Genomic DNA, 20,893 nt, shown 5'->3' on the forward strand with positions numbered 1-20,893 from the left:
CGAAAGTTAATAATTTTGCCCGTGATTTTTTATTATTTGCCTCCATCTGCTGGTGAAATGGTGAATTACCAGAGATTCTGCTATTAAAGGAGGGTTTATTATACACAAATATACCGTTTATATAAATAAACTGTATATTTTAATTGTGAACTCAATTCTACTTGCCCTGTCTCTTTATGCTCTCCTTCTGTTTGTTTTGGTGTGTCTGGTTTAGTGAAGACGCATTCCGTGACGGACAGATTGTTAACGGCTGGTCTATAGTGGTAATATCCAAACGCTCACCTATCATTCATCGACCTCAAATATGGCTTTTCATCTGAAAGATATAGTAGCATATTTACATGGCCACTCAATATGATGTTAACCTAGAGAAATGTGTTTTATTGATGTGTTTGTCTGAATAACGCCTCGCTGCAGGACAGTCGCCGGTGAGCTCACTTGCTCTTAAAATCTCTGTATAATTTTTGATCATACAGATAAAAGTAGCCTAATATCTTACATCTTTCGAATCTGTAAAGACTCTACGTTTAATTGTGTGCACTCAGAATAACAGCGAAACGTTGCGCTTTAAAGCAAACAGGATGCGCTTTAAATTAGGTCTCTGTGAACTTGAGCGAGAAACTTCGAAACTCCGTCTTTGAAAAATGTGTCTATAGAGAGTAAAATGTCTACTTTCACTACTTTAAAAAAAAAATCCAAATAGAAAACGTGTGTGTTAGCATCGATGATTTACATGTAATGTGTGCAACACTGTGCACGAGCTGGCTTTCATTCAATATAATAACAAAAAACTACATTTTGGGGTTTTATTCAACTAAGATGGGCACGCTGTGATCTGTGATTTCGAAAAAAAAAAAACGGGAGTGGGAGGGAATGGGAGTCATTCTTCCGGGAGTGGAACGGGACGGGATTTCCCCCCAGTTTTTTCGTGGGATTGGGACGGAAGAGGTTTGAAAATCCACTCCCGTGTCCCTAGAGTGAAAGTTCATTTTCTGGCATTTATTTAATTATTTTTTACAAATATTATATATATATAATATATAAAGAGAATATATATATATATAAGATTTTTTTCGTAAATAGACTATTTCCTATTCCGTGTTTGTGAGGCATTTTCCGCGATGCGTACAGATGACGCAGACATTCCTCCACCAATGGGAGCGTTGCATCTTCATTTGTCTAGCCAATAGAAGCACGAAGTGAAGAACCCGGCAGCTCTCTTTGATGACGTATGTGATCTAAAGCACAAAACCGCGTGAAAATGGTGTTGTTATTTAGCAATAACAAACAGTGCTTTCTGATAATAAAATAAACAATTTTGCAGCGACCAAATAAATCTGTTTGCAATATTTATCACGTATTATTGTTTACTACTCACACCACAGTTGGTGAGGAATTAATAATGGCAGCAGCCTGCTAACTACCAACGTTAGCTAACTTGTCCAATCGCAAACAATTTTTATTGTTATTCTTTTAATTAAATTTCAAATCGACACCGAATTTTTTTTTAATGCCTCGGTATTTCTGCTTTCGAATAGAGTCATTTAGAGCCAGTCTAAACTGCTTATTGGTGTAACTTATGCCATTAGATGGCTTCGCTCATTGTGTATAATGTTGTACTGTCTTTCACATCTTAAATCATATTTTCATATCGTTTGATCAACTTTTGTTCATCTATCAGACCTTAATTTGAATGTAACATTCAAACATTTAATTCCTCAGCTCTTCTACTCGTTCTTCAAGTCCTTGGTTGGCAAAGATGTTGTGGTGGAGCTCAAAAATGACTTGAGGTAAGCACTTTCCTTTTAATATATCATGTCCTTTTAAAATTTAATATGTGCACAGTGTAATTTACGTGGCAGCTCATTACATTCTTAATGTCAGTTTTGCAGCATCTGCGGAACATTACATTCAGTTGATCAGGTATGGCTGCACATTACGCTTTATTGAAATACAAGCAAATATTGAGTGAATTTCAGTTTAAAATGTAAACGTGTTCTCCCTTCACAGTACCTGAACATCAAACTGACAGATATCAGTGTTACTGATCCAGAGAAATATCCGCACATGGTGAGAACTTGTAAAGTGTGTTCTTTGTTACAGATAAGGAAGTGTGCATACTATTTAAACCCCCGATCACTCAATAGATTGATAAAGAGAAGTAAAACTGAAATATCAGAAAAGAACACTTGTTGTCTGGTCTGTGCGTAGAACCTCAGCCACTGGAGTCTGTCATGTATGAAATGTCATATTGAATTTGAACAGATGAACACAATCAGGAGAACAGTGTCTATATATGATGGTTTATTGTTGTTTTTAGTTGTCGGTGATGCGTACATCCTGCAGATGAAGTGGACACACAGCTGCTACAGGATGCTGCACGCAAAGAAGCTATGCAACAGAAACAATAACGTGTTTACATTTGAGAATAGGTTTATTTGGGGGTTTTTTTTGGACTGTTGTTCACAAGCATCATCTGTGGAGCCTTGTAGATTAAATGCTTTTTTTCCTACCAGAAACTTATGTAAAGTTTGGATTTTTTTTCTCCCTAGATATTCGTTTATCTCTGTTGTCATGAGGCCCATTACTGAGAGGGAATGACTTTGAGTTAGTAGTGGTTTTGTGCTTTTAATAATGTTTGGAAGGTTCTGTATTGCACCCAAATGACTTTTGTTTTAGTTAAGTTCTTCGACCTACTAATACAGGAATAAAATATTTTCTTCCACGGTCTTCTACGGCTACTTTATTTTAGTTCAACCAACTGGCTGCGTTCAAATTTGCATACTGTCTGATTAAATACTTCTGTTGAATGTAATTATTTTACAGGTGTTAAAAAAAGAATGTTTCTTGTTATGGGTCTCCAACCCTGCTTCTGGAGAACTCCCATCCTGCAGAGTTCAGTTTCAACCCCAATCGAACACACGTAAAACATGTTGAAGAGCCTAGGGTTACTTGATAATTACAGATAGGTTTGTTGGAGCAGGATTTGAAGCGAAGTTTACAGGAAGGTAGCTTACCAGGCACAGGGTTGGAGACCACTAATATAAAACATACTTTTATTAACCGGTGTAAATTATTTGTCTTAAGTCATATGAATGTATGGATGTATGATATGTCATGTGACCAACCGTATCAGTTGCGTTGCTTCACTTTCCATTCACAAATCCTCTCTTGTGGCCTCATGCAATAGTTAAGTGTCTATCATATATGCACTTAAGAATCTTGCTGGAGATTATTTTTTAACCACTTATTCCACTTGTCTCACATACAGTTTTTGTCTATATATAGTTGGGAAGTGTGTGATTTTGGATGCAGCCAAAGCATATGTTGTACAGCGTAAAACAGGGATAGGCAACTTCGGTCATAGATGGCTGGTGTCCAGCAGAGTTTAGCTCCAACCCTAATCAAACACACCTGAAGAAGCTAATCAATATCTTCAAGATCACTAGAAAGTTACAGGCAGGTGTGTTTGATTAGGGTTGGAGCTAAACTCTGCAGGACACTGCCCCTCCAGGACTAAAGTTGCCTATCTTTACTGCCTATCTTTACTGCTTTAAACTGCTGGGTGTAATAGTACACTCTAGATTATCATTGAAAAAATATATAAATAATATTATTGCAAAAATGGGAAGAGGTATATCTATTATGAGAAGACATGCAAATTTTTTTAACTTCAAATATTATGAATTATGCGATGAAAGTACTAATATTGACATACCTAGACTAATGCCCAGCAGTTTGGTCAAACGCCACTGGTGAATATATGAATAAATTACAACTTATACAGAATAGAGCTGCTCGTGTAGCACTTAGGTGCAGCTATAGGAGAAATATTATACTAATGCACAAAGATCTTAACTGGTTGCTGGTCAAAGATAGACTGTTGTATTCACTATTAATTTTCATAAGAAACATTTCCATTTCAAAACTGCCTTTTGTTTTGTTCAAGCATCTTTTTTTCAGTGTAGACAATCATCAGTACAGTACCAGACATGCAACTAATGGCAACTTTACCTTACCCATAGCAAGAACAAATGCCGTAAAGAACACTGTTATGTTTAGAGGTATGAAGGAATGGAATAAACTGCCAAAGCATATCATACTTACTAATAATGTCAATAAATTTAAATTATATGTAAAACAGCATTTAGCAAAATAATACATCTGACTGTTTATATTTATATATGTGTGTGAATATGTGTGTACATGCACATGTGTGGGTATATTTATATGCGTGTGTATGAATACGTTTTCGTATGTGTATTTTGTGTACGAGGGTACATATGTACGTTGATATGTGTATACATGTGTGTACGTAAGTGTATGCATATGTGTGTATGTATTGTAAAATACTTTTTACTTTTATTTGCTTTACTTATTATTGTATTTTTATTTTTTTCATTTATTTTTTTCTGTATTTTTTGTTTTGTTTATGTATATATTTTTTTTAGGACCCCAGGAAGAATAGCTGCAGCACGGCTGTAGCTAATGGGGATCCTTTCAATAAAACAATAAAAAAAAACAATCCCTGGCTTAAAATGTTTATATACCGGTTAACCCTATTCCTGGAGATCTACCTTCCTGGAGAGTTCAGCTCCAATTCTGATCAAACACAACTGAACCAGCTAATTAGGGTCTGAAGGAGCACTTGATAATTACAGACAGGTGTGTTTGATCAGGGTAGTAATCTGTAGGAAGGTAGATCTCCAGGAGCAGGGTTGGGTACCCCTGGGTTAAGGTGTAGGAACAGTGTGTGTAAAGTTTTTGTTTTTAGTGTCTATTTTTCGTTTGTACAGTGTAGTAGAGTTCTGTAAGTATTTTAAATGGTTAGAAGCTATTTGGCATTGTGCTTTAAAACAATGAAACATAAGATTACATTTTTAAATAATTTATTCAAATTGATTCATTCATCTTTGTCACTATTTTTACTACAGTGTTTTAAAAGGTGTCCCTAAAAGTACTCCTGGGGGCAGTGGATAAGATTTTTATAACATTTCCTGCTATCAACTAGTTTCTACCTAAAACTGTGAAGCATGCTGTATTTGACACACACGCACAAAAAAAACCCTAAGGCATCATTTGGCTGTAGCAGTTTAAAAGTTTATTGTCTGTAGAAATAATCACATTTTTTAAAGGTATCAAATTTATACCATTAGCATGTTAATGTTTATGAGCACCTTTTAACAGAGGCCGTTTCTCAAACGGAAGGCTGTATCCTCCAGTGGTCACATTTGCAGGCTGCATACGTCATCAAGCTTGGTATATTTCACTTAACTGAGCATTAAATTCATGAGTCATAAGCATATTACAACAATTTACACTTAACTAAGAATACTGGTCAAATGTATAACTTATGGGCCCGGTTTCACAGACAGGGCTTAGACTAAAACAGGATTAGGCCATAGTTCAATTAGGACATTAAAGTAATTTTAAGATCAGTCAGTGCAAGTTTCTTTCAGTTGAAACAGCTCAGACTTACATTTTAGTCTAGGATTAGGTTTAAGCCTTGTCTGTGAAACCAGGGGTTAATATTCTACGCACCTGGTCCGAAGTTAATTTCCGGTCTGTGTTTATCGGTCTGCTTAGTGGTGCCTGCTACAAACAGTTCAAGTTAAAGTGATGACTAATGAAGTTTGGCTCAGGTTGTTGTGCTGTGGGATGTGTTTCCCATAGATTTATTTGTGGCGACCCGCCTCAATATCAAAACTGACCGATTTTCCAAAAGGCTTCGTTGAATAAACATGAGCACATAATGCACGTTTAAAAATCAACACAAGGCACAGTTGTTTTGAATCACAGTATTTCTGAAGGAAGACTGTGTCTTTAGAAAATGTTTGATGTCATTTTCATTTCATCTTGCATGTTATGTGCCTGATAAAGCAGCGTTTGTAAGCTCAGTGCCTCAGTTCCCAAACCTGTCCTGCAGGACCCCCTGGCCTGCACATTTTGGCTGTGTCCAAATTCAGGGTCTGCATCCTTCGGAGTACTCATTTGAAGGATGTTACGTCACAGCGCCACGACGAAGGCTGTCCAAATTCGTAGGATCCTTCAAATGCGGCCCACAAATACGTCCTCCTTTTCCCCGAATTGGAAGGATGGGTGTGGTGGATCCTTTCCCGTCCTACCTATCCCATAATTATTTTCGGCAGAGCGTAATGGCGGACGAAGCGAGCGGTAGCGGAGTGGGAGAGGAGTTTCTCTGACAAAACAAGCTAAAGTTTATGCTTCGGCTCAATGAATTTGTAGGAGAAATTAGTAGAATACTTAAAAACAAATAAAAATAGGCTATAATGGCTTACCTGGATGTGACTGTCTTGTAGTCTGATATAAAAAACTCTCCGACAACGAGCAAAGAAAGTATTTAATTTATTTAATTGCTTTATTTCTTCCAAAAGAATTAAAATGAGGAGAATAACTCTTTGTTTGTCCATTTTCCCACTTCTTGCTTGGCGCTGTCACGGTTGCTAGGCGACAGGATATGAGCAACGGGTAAGGGAGGGAACTGAAAGAAGGGTAGGCTGTCCAAATTCACAAACACCGACTTCCGGGTTTTGCGGACGTCGGAGGATCCCTCCTCCTTCAACCGGGTAGGAAGGATCCTAAGGAGGATGCAGACCCTGAATTTGGACACAGCCTTTGTATGTCTCCCTAATCAGACACGCCCAATTTAGTTCTTGCGGTCTCTACTAATGAGTTGATGAGTGGAATCAGGTGTGTTAGATAAGGGAGACATACAAAAGATGCAGGGCAGGGGGGCCTCCAGGACAGGTTTGGGAAGCACTGGTTTACAGCATTGGTCTCAATCTCAATTCCTGGAGGGCCACAGCTCTACACAGTTTAGTTCCGACCCTAATCAAACACACCTGATCCAGCTAATCAAGCTCTTCAGGATCACTAGAAACTTCCAAGCAGGTGTGATTTGGAGCTAAACTGGGCAGAGTTGCGGCCCTCCAGGAATTGAGTTTGAGACCCATGGTCTACAGCAGGGTTCCTCAAATCTTCCCCTGGAATCTGCTGCAGAGTTTAGCTCCAACCCTGATCAAACTCGCCTACCTGTGATTTTCTAATGATCTTGAAGACTCTGATTAGCATGCTCAGGTGTGTTTGATTAGGGTTAGAGCTAAACTCTGCAGGAGTGGGCCAGATTTGAGGATGCCTGGGGTGCTTCTCAATATCCCTCCTCGCTTCCTCACTCCTCCGTCCTCCATCCTATGACCCGGAAACCGATCGAGCTTAGCCATCTTGAAGGACATCTCAATTCTCTAATTGCACTTCCAAAGGAGCTATGAGCGAGGATACACAGGTGTATCCTATGCGGAAGTCTTTTTCATCGAAAAACCTGACGCACGTGTAAATTCTCCTCCCCCTTCTCATCTGTTGTAATAATTTTTAATTTATATTTTACCTTTGCAATTTGAATAAACCATACATGTCATATATTTCAACAGGGCATCTTGCTTTATTAATGTTTATTTTGAAAGTCTTAAAAAAACAAACTTTAACAACATAAGGGCAGATCCATTTTGCGCAGCTGATGACGCTCTAAAGTGATGCTAAAGGGAGCGAGGATATATCATTTCACTTGATTCAATTCCTCCATCCTCGCGTCTTTTATGTGCATCCTTCCCTCGTATCCTGAAGGGGTGGAGCTAAGATGCGAGGAAAGGACGCAAGGAAAGGAAACGAGGATGCACAAATAAGAATTGAGAAGCACCCCTGGTCTACAGCCTTTACCGGGGAAACCTCTAGTTCTCCTGCTTTAAAGCGCCTCCTGCTGGCAGAGAATGAACTTGCATCTTTAATAAGTCCATCTGATGTACGCAGCAAACATATTTTGCTTGTTATCAAAAAAAAAAAAAAAATTTACTCTAGAGGGACTTAGCTGTTGTTATTAATTCTGTTTGGATGTCTACTGGAAGTTAAGTTGGGGCCACAAAAGCTCGCACATGCAGTAACGATGTTGTTGCTGTTTAAAGCGTCTACAGCTGTCTCATTTAGAAGGCTGCGTCCTCCGGAGGTCTCATTCGAAGGGTGCATGCGTCATCGAGGCGGTCTCATTTCAGAAAAGCAAGAAGGACACTCCGAATGCAACCTTCTTTCACAGGAATTCGGAGGATGCATCAGGTGTATCCTTTGCTGCTACAGATAACCCACAATTCTTTGCGTCCCCACAACCATCATTAATTTGAAAAAATGCCAACGCCCGCAGATGTACACACAAGCGCAGATGTGGTGTTTTCAACTTAACTTAAAGTGCCTACAGTAAAAACGGATAAATTTTGTTCTTTTATATCCACCTGCTGTGCAACAGATGTTTGTTGTACGTACGCTGCAGCTCTTCAAACATTGAGCAATTTTTTTCAAATTACTTTCCAAATTTAGAAATAATTTTCCTTCATTTAAGTAGTGCGAGAGTGCAATGATGCTCTAAATGTGTTGGCAAATCAACGTGATACTTCCTGTTTCCTTTTCCGCCCATCCTATGAAGGGCATCTCGTTTAATTCTAGGTTGAGTACACTTCGTATACTTTCCGCATTCTACAGAGGATGCAACCATAGATATATGTCTATGGATGCAACCTCCAGAGGATTCGACCTCCGGAGGACGCAGTCTTCTAAATGAGACAGCTTATAAGATCATCTTCAAGATATGCAGCCTAGAAATGCGACCTCTGAAGGATGCAGCCTTCCATTTGAGAAACGGCCAGAATGCCGAGGGATTTGCTCATTAGCTCACCAATGAACTTGAAATCTGTTAATTTGGTAGAACCAGGTGAACCACAAAATTGAGACGAATTGCTATCGTTGTTGATTTTCCATTTGAGGCCTTACTGACACGCTCGCAGGTTACGTTTAAATTAAACAGATACGGAGTTTAACGAGAATGGTAGGTGTTATATTCTTCCTTTTCATAACAGTTTATGGTTCTTCCAAAACTCTGCGTGACCTTAGAAAGCGTTTTGACGTTCCGCGTCATTTCGAGTTCCGAACGCGCCCGTGATCTCCACAAAAGATACGTTTGGCAACATTTTATTACGATTATTTTCCTCGGTTTTGTTTGTTCGTGTTTTTCACAGAGGTATATTACAATTATTCGAAAAGCACTATGGGTGACTACTTAAGTCATGAATTGGGGACGGTAATGATTTCTGATATACTGAAAGAATAGAAGACCGGTTCAAATGGTGCTAGTCTGTGTTTTCAGGAGAAATGCATGAATGAGAGCCTTGACATGGACGAGTGTTGCTCTGAGCTGCACCACGGCAAAGTACGTTTAGCGATGGATAAGGAAATTGTCAATTATTTAATGATTAGCAAATCTTGATGGTCTATTTCTCAATTAGATGGACGAACGCATTGACAATAGTTCTGCTCTAAACTCCATACTCCAAGAGCTGTTAGATGAAAAGGTAGTGTTTTCTAAATAAAATGGCTGTTACTTTTTTTTTTTTTTCAGTGATCCATTTTTTCTCCTTGTTTTTTTAGATTTCTACTCAGAGGAAAAATCATTGGATACTTGGCCCTGAGGACCTCAATGATACTCTTGTTTATGATTTTGAGATTGAAGAAGCGGCCTGAGCTTTGTATTAATGCCTACATGGTGTTGCTTTCACATGTGAATAAATGCTGCAGGTGAAAGTGTAGTTTTAAAAATCGCATCAGCTAATAGTAACTTTTAAATAAAGTATGTATGCATATATTTACTGTGTAAAAATGTGTGTGCAAGTTGTGTGTACTTGTGAGGTCCTCACTATTCAAAAATGTCCTCACTGATATAGTGAAACCTGTTGAACTAATAGTGAGCTTAAGTAGGTCTTAAGTTTAGAAGCCCTGACTAACAGTAAAACAAACAGGTGTTTATGTAGGCCTACACCATATTTTAGGGGCAAATTTGTACTTTGATGTGACAAACCGGCATTCAGGGATGTTCTTATTTGTAAAAACGATATAAATTTGCAAGAATATTTTCAGTTATGGTTACGATATATGAAAAAAAAATTATTGAATGGAAAAATGTATATAGCTAAGTAAGTGTGTGTGTGTGTGTGTGTGAATCAGATTTTGCCTCTATCAGGGGTCACCAAGCTTGGTCCTGGAGGGCCGGTGTCCTGCAGAGTTTAGCACCAACCCTAATCACACACACCAGAACCAGCTAATCAAGGTCTTGCTAGGTATACGTCCAGCCAGGTTTATTTCAGTTAGTCTGACTTATTGTCATTTGATTTGGTTCAAAATAAGTAAGGCTAACTGAAATAAGCCTGGCTTATTTGGTAAACTTGTTTTATGAAACAGCCCCCTGGCCTATATTGTTAGGAGCAGACTTCTGTCCCCACAGAGAAAACTTGCACACACAATTTGAAAATGTGGAGATGTTTGGTTTAGCAGAAACACAATACTGGCTCAGTATAAAAACAATAAGTCAATGGAAATTATCCACTATGGTAGAAAAATGTTTGTGTTGCACTTTTTGTGTTATATTGGTTTTGAAAAAGGAAGCAAAATAATCTCAGACCTGTTCCAGAGTAACACAACAGGATCTGATACTTTTTATGGTTTGATACTTTCTATTGTTGTAACATGCAAGCCTTCCCATACTGCTAAGCATGTATATACAGTACATACAGTACAGTCCATAAGTATTGGAACAGTAAAGATAAAATTGCTCTGTTGGCTGTGGAGTCAAGACATTTGCAAATACGATTAAAAGATGAATATGAGACAAAACTAATGTCACATTTTATTATTAGCCGTTTCAACACACATGTTTTACGAAATAAAAAGAACAGCACTTTTAGAGTTCATCCCACTCATTGATGTGAGCACAAGTATTGGGACAGTTGAACATTAGGCAGATATAAAAGATTAGAAGCGATTATTTAGTTGCAGATCCCTTGCGCACAATCACAGCAGTGAGTCTGTGACCCATAGACATCACCAGACTCTTGGTCTCATCCTTCGAAATGCTTTTCCCAGCCTTTAATGCAGCCAATTCCAATTGTTACTTGTTTTGGGGAGTTACTGCCTTTACTCTCCTCTTCAGCTGGTGAAATTCATGTTCAATCGGATTTAAATCTGGAGATTGACTTGGGCAACCTAAGACTTTCCATTTCTTTGCCTTTATAAATTCCTTGACCGAACTGGCAGGGTGTTTTGGGTCATTGTCCTGATGCAATATGAAGCACTTCCCAATGAATCTGGTGGCATTTTCTTGAATATTGGTGGGCAAGATGGTTTTGTACCCTTCCAAATTCATTCTGCTACTGTCATCATATATTAAGTCATCAGTAAATTTGAGAGGGCCTGTTTCAGAGGCAGCCATGCATGCCCATGCCATGACACCACCTCCACCATGCTTTACAGATGAGGCTGTATTCTTGGGATCATTTGCAGTTCCCTTTTTTTGTCCACATTTGTGCTTTCCCATAACTTAGATAAAGGATCATCTTGGTCTCATCGGTCCATAAACACAGTTCCAAAACTCTTCTGGCTCACCTTTGTGCTTTTTTGCAAACTCTATTCTTGCCTTTCTATTTTTGGTGCTGGTCAGAGGTTTGCATCCTGCTGTGCAGCATCTGTAATTCTGTGTCTCCTGAGGACAGTAGATTGTCAGAGCATCACCCCAGCTTTCTGGAAGTTGTTGGTGATTTTACAGACATGTCTTTTATGGTTCATTTTCACAGCTTTTATGATTTGTCTGTCATCAACTACTGTTGTTTTCTCAGCCAATCAAGTAATTGTTGGTTGCTGGTGGTTTCCAAACTCTTGATTTCTCCATGCCCTTTATTTTTTCTATAGCTCTAATTGACTTCCTCTTTTCTTTTAGCATCCAAATTGCTTGCTTTTCTCTCAAAGTCAGCTCCCTCATCTTCATCCTGGTTTGTGTGTGTCATCATCGAATGCAAGATTCAGAATACAGAAGTAATGGATATAACTGATACGACACATTCCCTGCTTTTAATACCTGAAGAATTAATGCAACAGGACACAGCTGATCACTTAGAAAGACCTGTGAGGCAACTGTTCCTATACTTATGCTCACATCAGATAGAGGGATGAAACTCTAAAAGTGCTGAACTTCTTAGCTGGTAAAACATCTGTGTGTTGAATCACTCAATAATAAAATGTGACATTCTGTAGTTTTGTCTCGTATTCATCTTTTAATCATATTTGTAAGTGTTTTGACTCCTCAGCCAACAGAGCAATTTTGTCTTTACTGTTCCAATACTTTTGGAGGGCATGTGTGTGCGTGCGTGTGTGTGTGTGTATGTGTGTAGGCCCCCAACTTCCAAAAACTTGCAAGTGCTTTGATGGAAGTGTGGAGGGACATCTCACAGCAAGAACGGGCAAATCTGGTTCAGTTCAGGAGGAAGAAATGCACTGTAGTACTTAAAGCAGCTAGTGGCTGCAAAAGATATTAACAGCGGCCTTTGTTCAGGGACTCGTTAAACCATTTATGCTCACCTAATGCCTGTGAATCTTGTTCCATTTGTCTCAGTTGCTTAAATCATTGTTAAAACATTTACACAAGAAATTTGCTGGAAATAAAAGCAGTAGAATGCGTGAAGATTTCAGTTCAGAATAAAGAGGCTTTACACAAATATTAGACATAGAAATCCAGTACTTTTATTTTACATTCATACATCTATATTTTACAGTAAGCTTAATGCATTTTATTTAAAAAAGCCCAATCCCAAAACAAGTCCTGAAGATGTATAGCTCACGCAATGTTGCATTTATTCTTGAAGTGTGTGAAAAGCATTTATAAAGCACACATGCACACACACTCACGCAGTCCTTCTGTCACAAAAACATTCTCACATGTTTACACACTCAAAAAGGGAAAAAAGGACATGTGTTGCCCTTCAGTTGTACCTTAGTAGAGCTAGACTGAATGAAAAGAAATTCAGACACCGTTGAGAAAGGCACCTTGAGTACACAGTGTATACACAGACAAAAGAAAAGAAAATAAAGACAATAGTTTAACCTTTTACGTAGCTTCTAGAACAACGACAAAACTGTAAACCGTCACTTGCCAAAAGAAATAAAAAGTCACATTTCTATACAAATACATCTGAAGCAAAATATCTCCTTGGTCATAACATAGCAGTACCTTTTTTATTATTATTATAATCATTATTACTTTTGAATGCATATGTTACCATGTAATTCCAGATCGGCTCTGCCAGCAGAGAGCAATCTTGATGTAAAGTAATTACACAATATTTATGCAGTTGCCTACATAGAGAATTTTTATAAGTGGCAACCCACCTCATGCATGTTTTCCATTTGAGAGAGCAGCCATTATTCTCAAAAGTACACAACAAAAACCAAGTAAGATATTCAATGCTATAGTCAGTTAGGAGTTCCTCTTTCAAGACAGAGGTCGTTCCAACATAGTGTAACCTGTACATACATATATAAATCTATAGACACACAATTCTTTGCTTTGCGAGAAATGTGTTTGACTTAAAATACTCCAACCTCAATCAAAATCCCCAATACCTTCAGAAAAGTTAGTTTTTTTTTTTCGTTAGAAAATACTGTATTTTCAAAAACCGGATTTAAATGTTTTACATTCCATCCTTCTTCCAACAAAATAAAGCTTTTTTTTTAGTAACTCAAAACATAAAAACACTCCCAACATTAATATATATGTAAATATAAACAATAAAGTGACTACAAGAGACCATATTGTGGTTCTATGTTCAAATGTAGAGGAAACCCGTTTAGACTGGCATTTCTTGCCAGTTTTTTTTTTTTTTTCTTGTCCGATTAACACAGTGTGGCACTAAAATTTAGATTGATTGTACAAGTCAGGTCATATAATGCCATGGTCAGGTCTGCCCCAAAGTGCCTTCTCAGCATGCCTTCATTAAGTCGGTCGGTAGGTCTGTCGAGGACAAGCGATACTGGATCTTGGTGTTGGTGATTGCGCCGTGCTTCTGCCGCAGGTGTAACCGCAGCTGACTTTTGTGGCGAAAATGCAAGTTGCATTTCTCACACTGAAAAGCAAATGCGAGAACAGCGTTTAGGGTGAGGATGAACTCTTTTGCACTTTACAGATACAGTTATGCTATCACTCTGTATATGCTTACATGATAGGGCTTTTCTCCCGTGTGTATTCGCAGGTGACTTTTCAGCGTCTGCAGATGGCGGAAACGAGTGCCACAGATTTCGCATGGATATGGCTTCTCTCCAGTATGAATAAGAACGTGAGCCCGAAGGTGAGCAACCTGTGCAAAGAGGTCATGTTAGTCTTACAAATGTATTTTTCTATATCTGTGCAATTGACTGTAACTCAAAGCACTCACCTGCACAAATCTAGCGCCGCATGTCTCGCACTTGTATGGCTTTTCTCCTGAGTGAATTCGTGTGTGGGTTTTGAGGTTAGCTGGTCTGTTGAACTGAGCCCCGCAGATATTGCATCTATACGGTTTCTCTCCTGCAGCACAAATGAAAGGAGGTTAAGCAAAACATCGAACGTTGCAGCCAAAATGACATTTGTAGCAGCGGCTGTTTATTTTTACCGGTGTGAACTGTTTTGTGACTGGCAAGGTTTCCCTTGTAGCGGAATGCTGCTTGGCAACGGTCACATTTGTATGGCTTGTCGCTGTGGACCTGAAGCGTGTGGCGTTTCAAGGCTTCCTCCTCTGCAAACTTGGAGTCGCATTCATTACAGAAGTATGTTCCATTTTCTGTGAGGCAAAGAAGAAATGGTTTTAGGTTGGTTTTGGAAGACGCAAACAGCTTTTTAGGAAACTATTTAGAAAAGTATCTCACCACAGCTGGAATCAGAGTACTCCGAATGCATTTCAGACATCTCCTCGGCCAGACGCGAGGTGGATGTGTTGGGACAGACGTCAGAATGCTGTGGAGACTGGGAGCCACAGGACGAGCATTTTAAATGGCTCATATAGAGAGAAGAGTGGCTGTCGCTGTTCCTCTGCGATCCCTCTAGAGTTCTGCTGAGGAAAACGCTACATTTTAGGTCTGCAGAGAAATTCACTCTAATTTTTTATAGGATATTGAATGAATTTCACACATTCCTGCTAAGAGGTAAATCCTCTGTGTGCTTTAAGAGGATTGGAATGGATGAAGAAAAATTAAATCTGTCTTTGTGGAGGTGGTGGGAGGAGAACTATTCCACAAAATACTGACAAACCTGCAGTTCTGAACTTTATTGCATTAGGAAACCAGATCTTCTAATCGGTTTCTGTACACCAACGATGACACATTTCGGCTGTTTAAAAGAGTCAGATTTCCTTCAGAAAAACTCACCTGTTGATGATGTTGTTGAGGCGACTGGCCTGAGGCACGGTGAAGTCCTCGCCTTGCTCGCTGATCTTTGTTGTCGCCTTCGAGTCGGGATGTTCAGAATCAACATGGTGAAGAAAAGCAGACAAGCCCGGCCTCTGCGGGGAGTGCATTCCAGGGTCACGAGGACTGGTCTCCTCCTCCTTGGAGCTCTGATTGAGAACAATGAATTTGTATTTCTTCCAGTTACGAGCTTTAGGGTCTTGAGTACCTTGAGAGGTTGGAGGTTGCGAGGACTGCGCGAGGGCAGCGTTTTTGCTGCTGCTTGATTCCGTTGGAGAATTGGGCTGGCAGTCTGATTTGAGGGGGCTCTGAGGACTGCTCATCAAGGTTTTTCGTCCATTAGAGGACATGCCCATGGAGTAGTGTTGGTGGCTCAAATGCTCCTCTGCCAGGGAACTTTGCTCTTTCCCAGTCTCCCTCTGCTGCTGCTCCTGGGCCAGGCTGGTGAAGGCGTGCTTTCTGGAGCTCATCCCAATCGAATGGACCACTCCCTCCAAGGTCTCCCGCTTCATTTCCTCATCCCTTCCCAGCTCTCTTGAGGAGTATGAACTGGCATGGCAAGCGGTTGAGCTCCCACCGGTAGCACTACGGGTGAAATCGGCCAGCGCGGGGTTGTTGCCATCAGCCGGCAAGCAGTGTTTGTGATGGATGATGCCTCCCTTTGAGAAGTCTGAGAAAGTGTTTTTGGTATCTGTCAGCTTGCAAAGAGGAAAGGGAAAACCTTGCATGGGAAACTGGCTGTAAAGGTACGAGCTGTTAGGACTGTTGACCCCATTAAACATGCAGACACCATAGGGTCTCCCATCTCTGAAAGTCGCTGCCCGTCCAGGAACGTTTTCCAACACCTCATGGGGTCTGTAACTGTGAACGTCTTGAGGTAAAAGCAGGGGGCTGACCAGAAAGTCCTCTCTGGGAAGTTTGATGGAGGAGTCACTGCGTGGAAGTATGGAGCAAATTAAAAACATTCGCTTTCTGTCATTCAAGTGTAGCACTTTCACATTAGTATGTTCTATAATTAAGGACTTGGGTAAAATTTATTAACAGGAAAATATACCTGGACTTTATGAATCTGTGGCAGGTGTCAACAACGTGGTCCATCTGTAAATAGATGGCTGTGTTCATGATGGCCATGATGAGGCTCTCCTTCAGTGTGAGACGTGAAGTGTACATGAACTCCAGAAGGATTGCGAAACCCTCTGGGTCGACCTTCGAGTCCAGACTGATGGCGTTCAGGTTACATGTGTGTGAATCAGTAAAGATTGAGTAGAAGAGTCCACTGTGGAGAAATTATGATTTTAGTAAGCTTTTTGGGGTCACAAATGAACATATTTCCACTACAAGAAAGCATGCAACAAATCCAAATAGTCTTCAATTGCACCTGCATGCCATAAGGACTGTTTTGTGTGCTCGAAACTGTTGTCTGTTGACCAGAATCGTGACATCTGTAAGGACATCTCTGCTACGCAGTCGGTTCAGGTTGAGCAGAACATCACTTGCATGACGCGTGAATTGGATGCAGCTGTCGGCTGCACAAGCCATTTTTTCAAGATCTGTTAGGAAACAAAGTGAACCGTGAATGATGTAATCGGTGCTCACTGAACAACATGTGCTAAAATCAGAAAAGTTGGGTATTCTTCTTACATCACAGAAATCTTTGAAGCTCATATTAGCTGTTTTAAAAACTTCAGAAACAAAGGCAATACTGTTATTCTTTGCTTTTTTAGGGAGGTATGTCAAAACATCTATTAAGAATATAGTTTTAATCCTGTTATGCATCAAGAAATGTGTACCTCCTCTTCTTTTCTTTTGACAAAGGAACACAAAAGGAGACGCTATGGAGAATGACAGCCTCAGTCGCCATTCAGTCTTATTGCAACTTATTTTTTTTGGATACAATAAAAGTGAATGGTGACTGAGGCTGTCATTCTGCCTGACATATCCTTTTATGTTCCACTGAAGAAAGAAAATCATTAGAGTTTGGAACAACAGGAGGGTGAGTAAATGATGACAGACTTATAATTTATGGGTGAACTATCCCTTTAATCTGAAAATCAATTACATGTATAGTTCTCAAAGATGACGCCAAATGTCACATTCTCTCCGGTAGGTGGCGACAAATGATGCAAATATTTATTTAGAGAACTGACGTCCATCCACGTGCAATTGTCAGGGCTGAAAATCATTAATTTCTTCCCACCTAAAATGATCTTTTATCTGACAGCATTATCCTTCAAGTTCACAGTTGTAATTAACTTTTAGGCACTTTGCGAGGTTAGTCACAGAAAAGGTATATTTATCTTAATATGCAGGCCTACCAAGTTCACTGAAATGTGCATTTAAACAGTTCTTGCCTTCTGAAGAAAATTGCTTCTTTCCCTGCGATTTTAAAGTCTTTATGTGTGGAGAATAAACTAGAATGAGTCATGGGCTGTTTATTGCAGTACTGTGGACCGATACACTTCACTATTGAGTAATAACATAGTAAGTGGAATAGTCAACAAACACACCCCAAGAATTATGTTAATACTTTAGAAAAGTTTATTTTTTTTAACAAGTTAATTTTGTGGCAACACGTTTTTTGCTTTCCAAAGTTCAGATAATGAACGATTCACCTCGGACGGGTTCTCCCCGTCACATCTGGCGCCTTGACATAAATATAGTTTCACTGAACGCCTTTAAATAGTTAGGCGAACATTTCTCACATGTTGAACATTCAGTATTAGAGATTCTGTTTCCATTTGAGCCTACATAACATCAATATCCCCGACCGCGCGCTGTCATGGTGCCAAAGCAGCTTAATCGGTAATGCTCTTGTGTGAGGAGGCAAACGCGCAGATGATCGGGATTTTAACCACTGGATAAACAAATAAAAATGACACACTCAGAAACCCACCATAACGCCTGAATACACCAGCTCTTCTCTGAAAATGTTTTCTACTGACCCGAACAACTTTTGTAGCCACTCTGATTTCATGTTCTACTTTTATTCCGTCAATTCTTTAAGAAATCTAGAGTTTTGCGTCCACGAGATGTCACCCGGAGACCGTTTTGACGTTCAGCGACGCAAAAAGATTCCGACAACACCTGCAACTCGCATATCAAGTCATATTTGGCAATTTCGCCGGAATTTGGCGATCTTAAATCACTATGACCGTATAAACAACGTCAACTTCTCACGAACACAGAAAAGTGCCATATGGCAGAGCACGCGCGCTCTCTGTTCAGATCTTATTTGTCTCGCATTCTTGCTCTCAGTTTCCATCTTGTTAAGCGTTAAATCTTATTTAACACTTTTACCCTATGTAACTGAACACCATTAAATGTGCTCATTCCAGGAATAGAGCCCGATTCACAACACGCAAACAACGGACAGATTTACGAGCCACTCGCTCAGTGCCAAGCAGCACTTTAAATATATATATATATATATATATATATCTTTTAATCTATGTCTGTTCATCCATATGCATATATACATCTTTCTAATATTCTGCATTTCTGACGAGAACATTCAAACTTCAAAATGAAACGCCCAAATAACAAACATATATACACATTTAAAATGAAAACACATGAGTACTGAGAAACTTGCGCTCGTGCTGTTACAAGTGACAGCGACCGCAGAACGATACAAACTTTCCTATTGCATCTCTACTGCCAAACACCGTTACATTTTATAGTACTTAAGCAAAATCTGCCATTTTATGCACTTTGACCAAAAAGCAATAATGACAATATCAATGATGACATTAATGGGTCTCTACGCTACAGAAACAAATATATATATATATATATATATATAAAACAAATGGCAAACACGCGCTCAACAATTGTACAACCAGTTCAGAAACCATCTCTAAACTTGGGATGTGATTTATACCAGAATATGTGCACGGTTTCTGGCACAGGACAACAAAACCAAAACATCTAGACTAGAGAAAGAGCGAGCGAGAGTGCAAACTCCGGTTTCTGAGCGAACTACGGGTTTTAAAACATGCACCAAGATAAAGAGAGAAATCGTCGGATGCTTTGGTTAACGCTTCTATCTTTAAAATTTGACCACGATCTACACAGCCCCCGGTTTATAATCTTAACCCCCATGTGCTATTTAGTCAACTTTGAAAGCTGTCTTGTTCGAAAAAAGAAAATTTTCACCCCTCTGCTGCATGCACATACTATTTACAACCCCACGATCCCGCAGTGAGGACTGACAGAGCAGTGTGATTCATGCAGGACGACCTAAACTGTCAAAAGTATTTCCACTAAAACAGACCCACTACATAAACACTCTGCTCTAAAAACTGTCTGCAAAAACACCTAAAATCAGCCGAGATAAACCTTTAACCATAAAATCCAATAAAACAGCCTAATGAACATGTGTGAGTAATGGCAACAGCGCGCCAGAGGAAAAGAATGTAAAAAAAATCACCTGGTAGTGCTTTCCTAGAAACTCCTTGCATCACCACTTCTAAGAACCCCAGTTCTAAGAATCAGAAGAGCTCAATTCTCGGAATTTGAGCTGGCGACCATACCATTTTTAGAGGACAGGGGAGTGTGATATTTTGCCTTAAGTTTGTATTTCTTCACTTATTGTCAATATTTAAATTTCACACTGTTGTACTTTAATAATTAACTGCAATGTTTTTGAATTCGATGTTTAAAATGTAAATTAAAGTATCGAATCAGCGTTATGATCGAGAAAAATAGTTGCGTTCAGTGTGTAATTCCTCCTTCCTCATGGATGCGTCCAGAGCGAGACGGTCACGTGGCCAGAGAAAGTGGTTTACGTATGTTGTCTCTTTAGCCCAGCCTCAAAATACTCAGAACTAATTTGCTATTCCATGACATAAGCTAAATGTCCATTCGTTGCCTTTCCCTGCATTAAACCCACGGCCATAACCTAGTCTATACAGAGCATATCTGGAGCGCTTATTCACACGGACACATTTTGTTTTATTTATTCTGTTTTTCTTTTTTTCAGTGATATTTTTTCCCCTAACATGTTATCTCTTCAGTGCCGTGGACCTGCTGGCCAGTGTGCATAAGGGTTTGTTTGACCGGGATTATATATATATATATATATATACGAACATTGAGACATTGTGCTTGAATACTGGCTTTCATTTCACATCGGGAATATTGTTAATTCATTATAATTTTTTTTACTTTGATTCTAACTGCTTTGTTCTCGTCGTGGTTTGTCTGTCACATGTGTATATAACCGGTAGTAGGATACTGACGAACTGCCCTTAGTAACGATTATCTGGCAGATTGCATGTCGATAAATGTGTTTGGAAATCGTTTTAAGTAATTGTGCTTGAGTGGAATATTGATGCATATTTATTTTACTTTTTAAGGCGCTGTTAAAGCCACTTGGTTTCAGAATTGTGCAATATTAATGGTTTAATTGTCAGGAGGCAGCTGAGTTGAAAGTAGAAGCTCACAGCACCGCTACGCGAGTTTAAAGATGCCAGTGACAGGCGACGAATTAATCTTATTCTCACGCACAGCTCCGCATTACTAAACCATATTTGTACAGCGTGCTTTCTGTACGCATTAATTGATGTCACATTCT

General features: G+C 39.4%; 1 protein-coding gene and 1 long non-coding RNA gene across 6 annotated transcripts; one reads left to right on the forward strand and one right to left on the reverse strand.

The window, feature by feature from the left end:
* Positions 1–1,223: 1,223 nt before the first annotated feature.
* On the forward strand, positions 1,224–2,730 carry LOC306844939. Of its 2 annotated transcripts, XR_013781948.1 has the most exons (5): positions 1,224–1,388; positions 1,723–1,790; positions 1,885–1,923; positions 2,011–2,070; positions 2,321–2,730. It is a non-coding gene; the product is annotated as an uncharacterized lncRNA (long non-coding RNA). The 2 variants fall into 2 exon arrangements; XR_013781949.1 differs by lacking the exon at positions 1,224–1,388 and having other exon boundaries at positions 1,654–1,790.
* A 9,873-nt stretch (positions 2,731–12,603) lies between these two features.
* Positions 12,604–19,827, reverse strand: LOC306844518 (B-cell lymphoma 6 protein homolog). 4 transcript variants are annotated; one of them, XM_079376720.1, is made up of 9 exons: positions 19,748–19,827; positions 16,697–16,868; positions 16,373–16,594; positions 15,280–16,251; positions 14,782–14,963; positions 14,529–14,696; positions 14,313–14,443; positions 14,097–14,234; positions 12,604–14,003 (listed from the first exon to the last, which is right to left on the reverse strand). In XM_079376720.1, the coding sequence occupies exons 1-9, from the start codon at positions 19,776–19,778 to the stop codon at positions 13,860–13,862; spliced, it is 2,160 nt and encodes a 719-aa protein (XP_079232846.1). In that variant the 5' UTR covers positions 19,779–19,827; the 3' UTR covers positions 12,604–13,859. The 4 variants fall into 4 exon arrangements, with proteins under 4 accessions (XP_079232846.1, XP_079232845.1, XP_079232844.1 ...); XM_079376719.1 differs by having other exon boundaries at positions 14,782–14,966; XM_079376718.1 differs by lacking the exon at positions 19,748–19,827 and adding an exon at positions 17,378–17,562.
* Between the last annotated feature and the right edge of the window lie 1,066 nt (positions 19,828–20,893).

This window comes from Barbus barbus, assembly GCF_936440315.1.
Source record: "Barbus barbus genome assembly, chromosome: 25".
Lineage (NCBI taxonomy): Eukaryota > Metazoa > Chordata > Actinopteri > Cypriniformes > Cyprinidae > Barbus > Barbus barbus.

Coding starts and splice junctions, on each gene's coding strand:
- LOC306844518 (XM_079376717.1), bottom strand. CDS start 17,501: ATGATTTTCAGCCCTGACAATTGCACGTGGATGGACGTCAGTTCTCTA. Junction 16,595..16,696: donor ACAGTCCTTATGGCATGCAG/GTGCAATTGAAG, acceptor ATTTCTCCACAG/TGGACTCTTCTACTCAATCT. Junction 14,697..14,781: donor GTACTCTGATTCCAGCTGTG/GTGAGATACTTT, acceptor TTTGCCTCACAG/AAAATGGAACATACTTCTGT.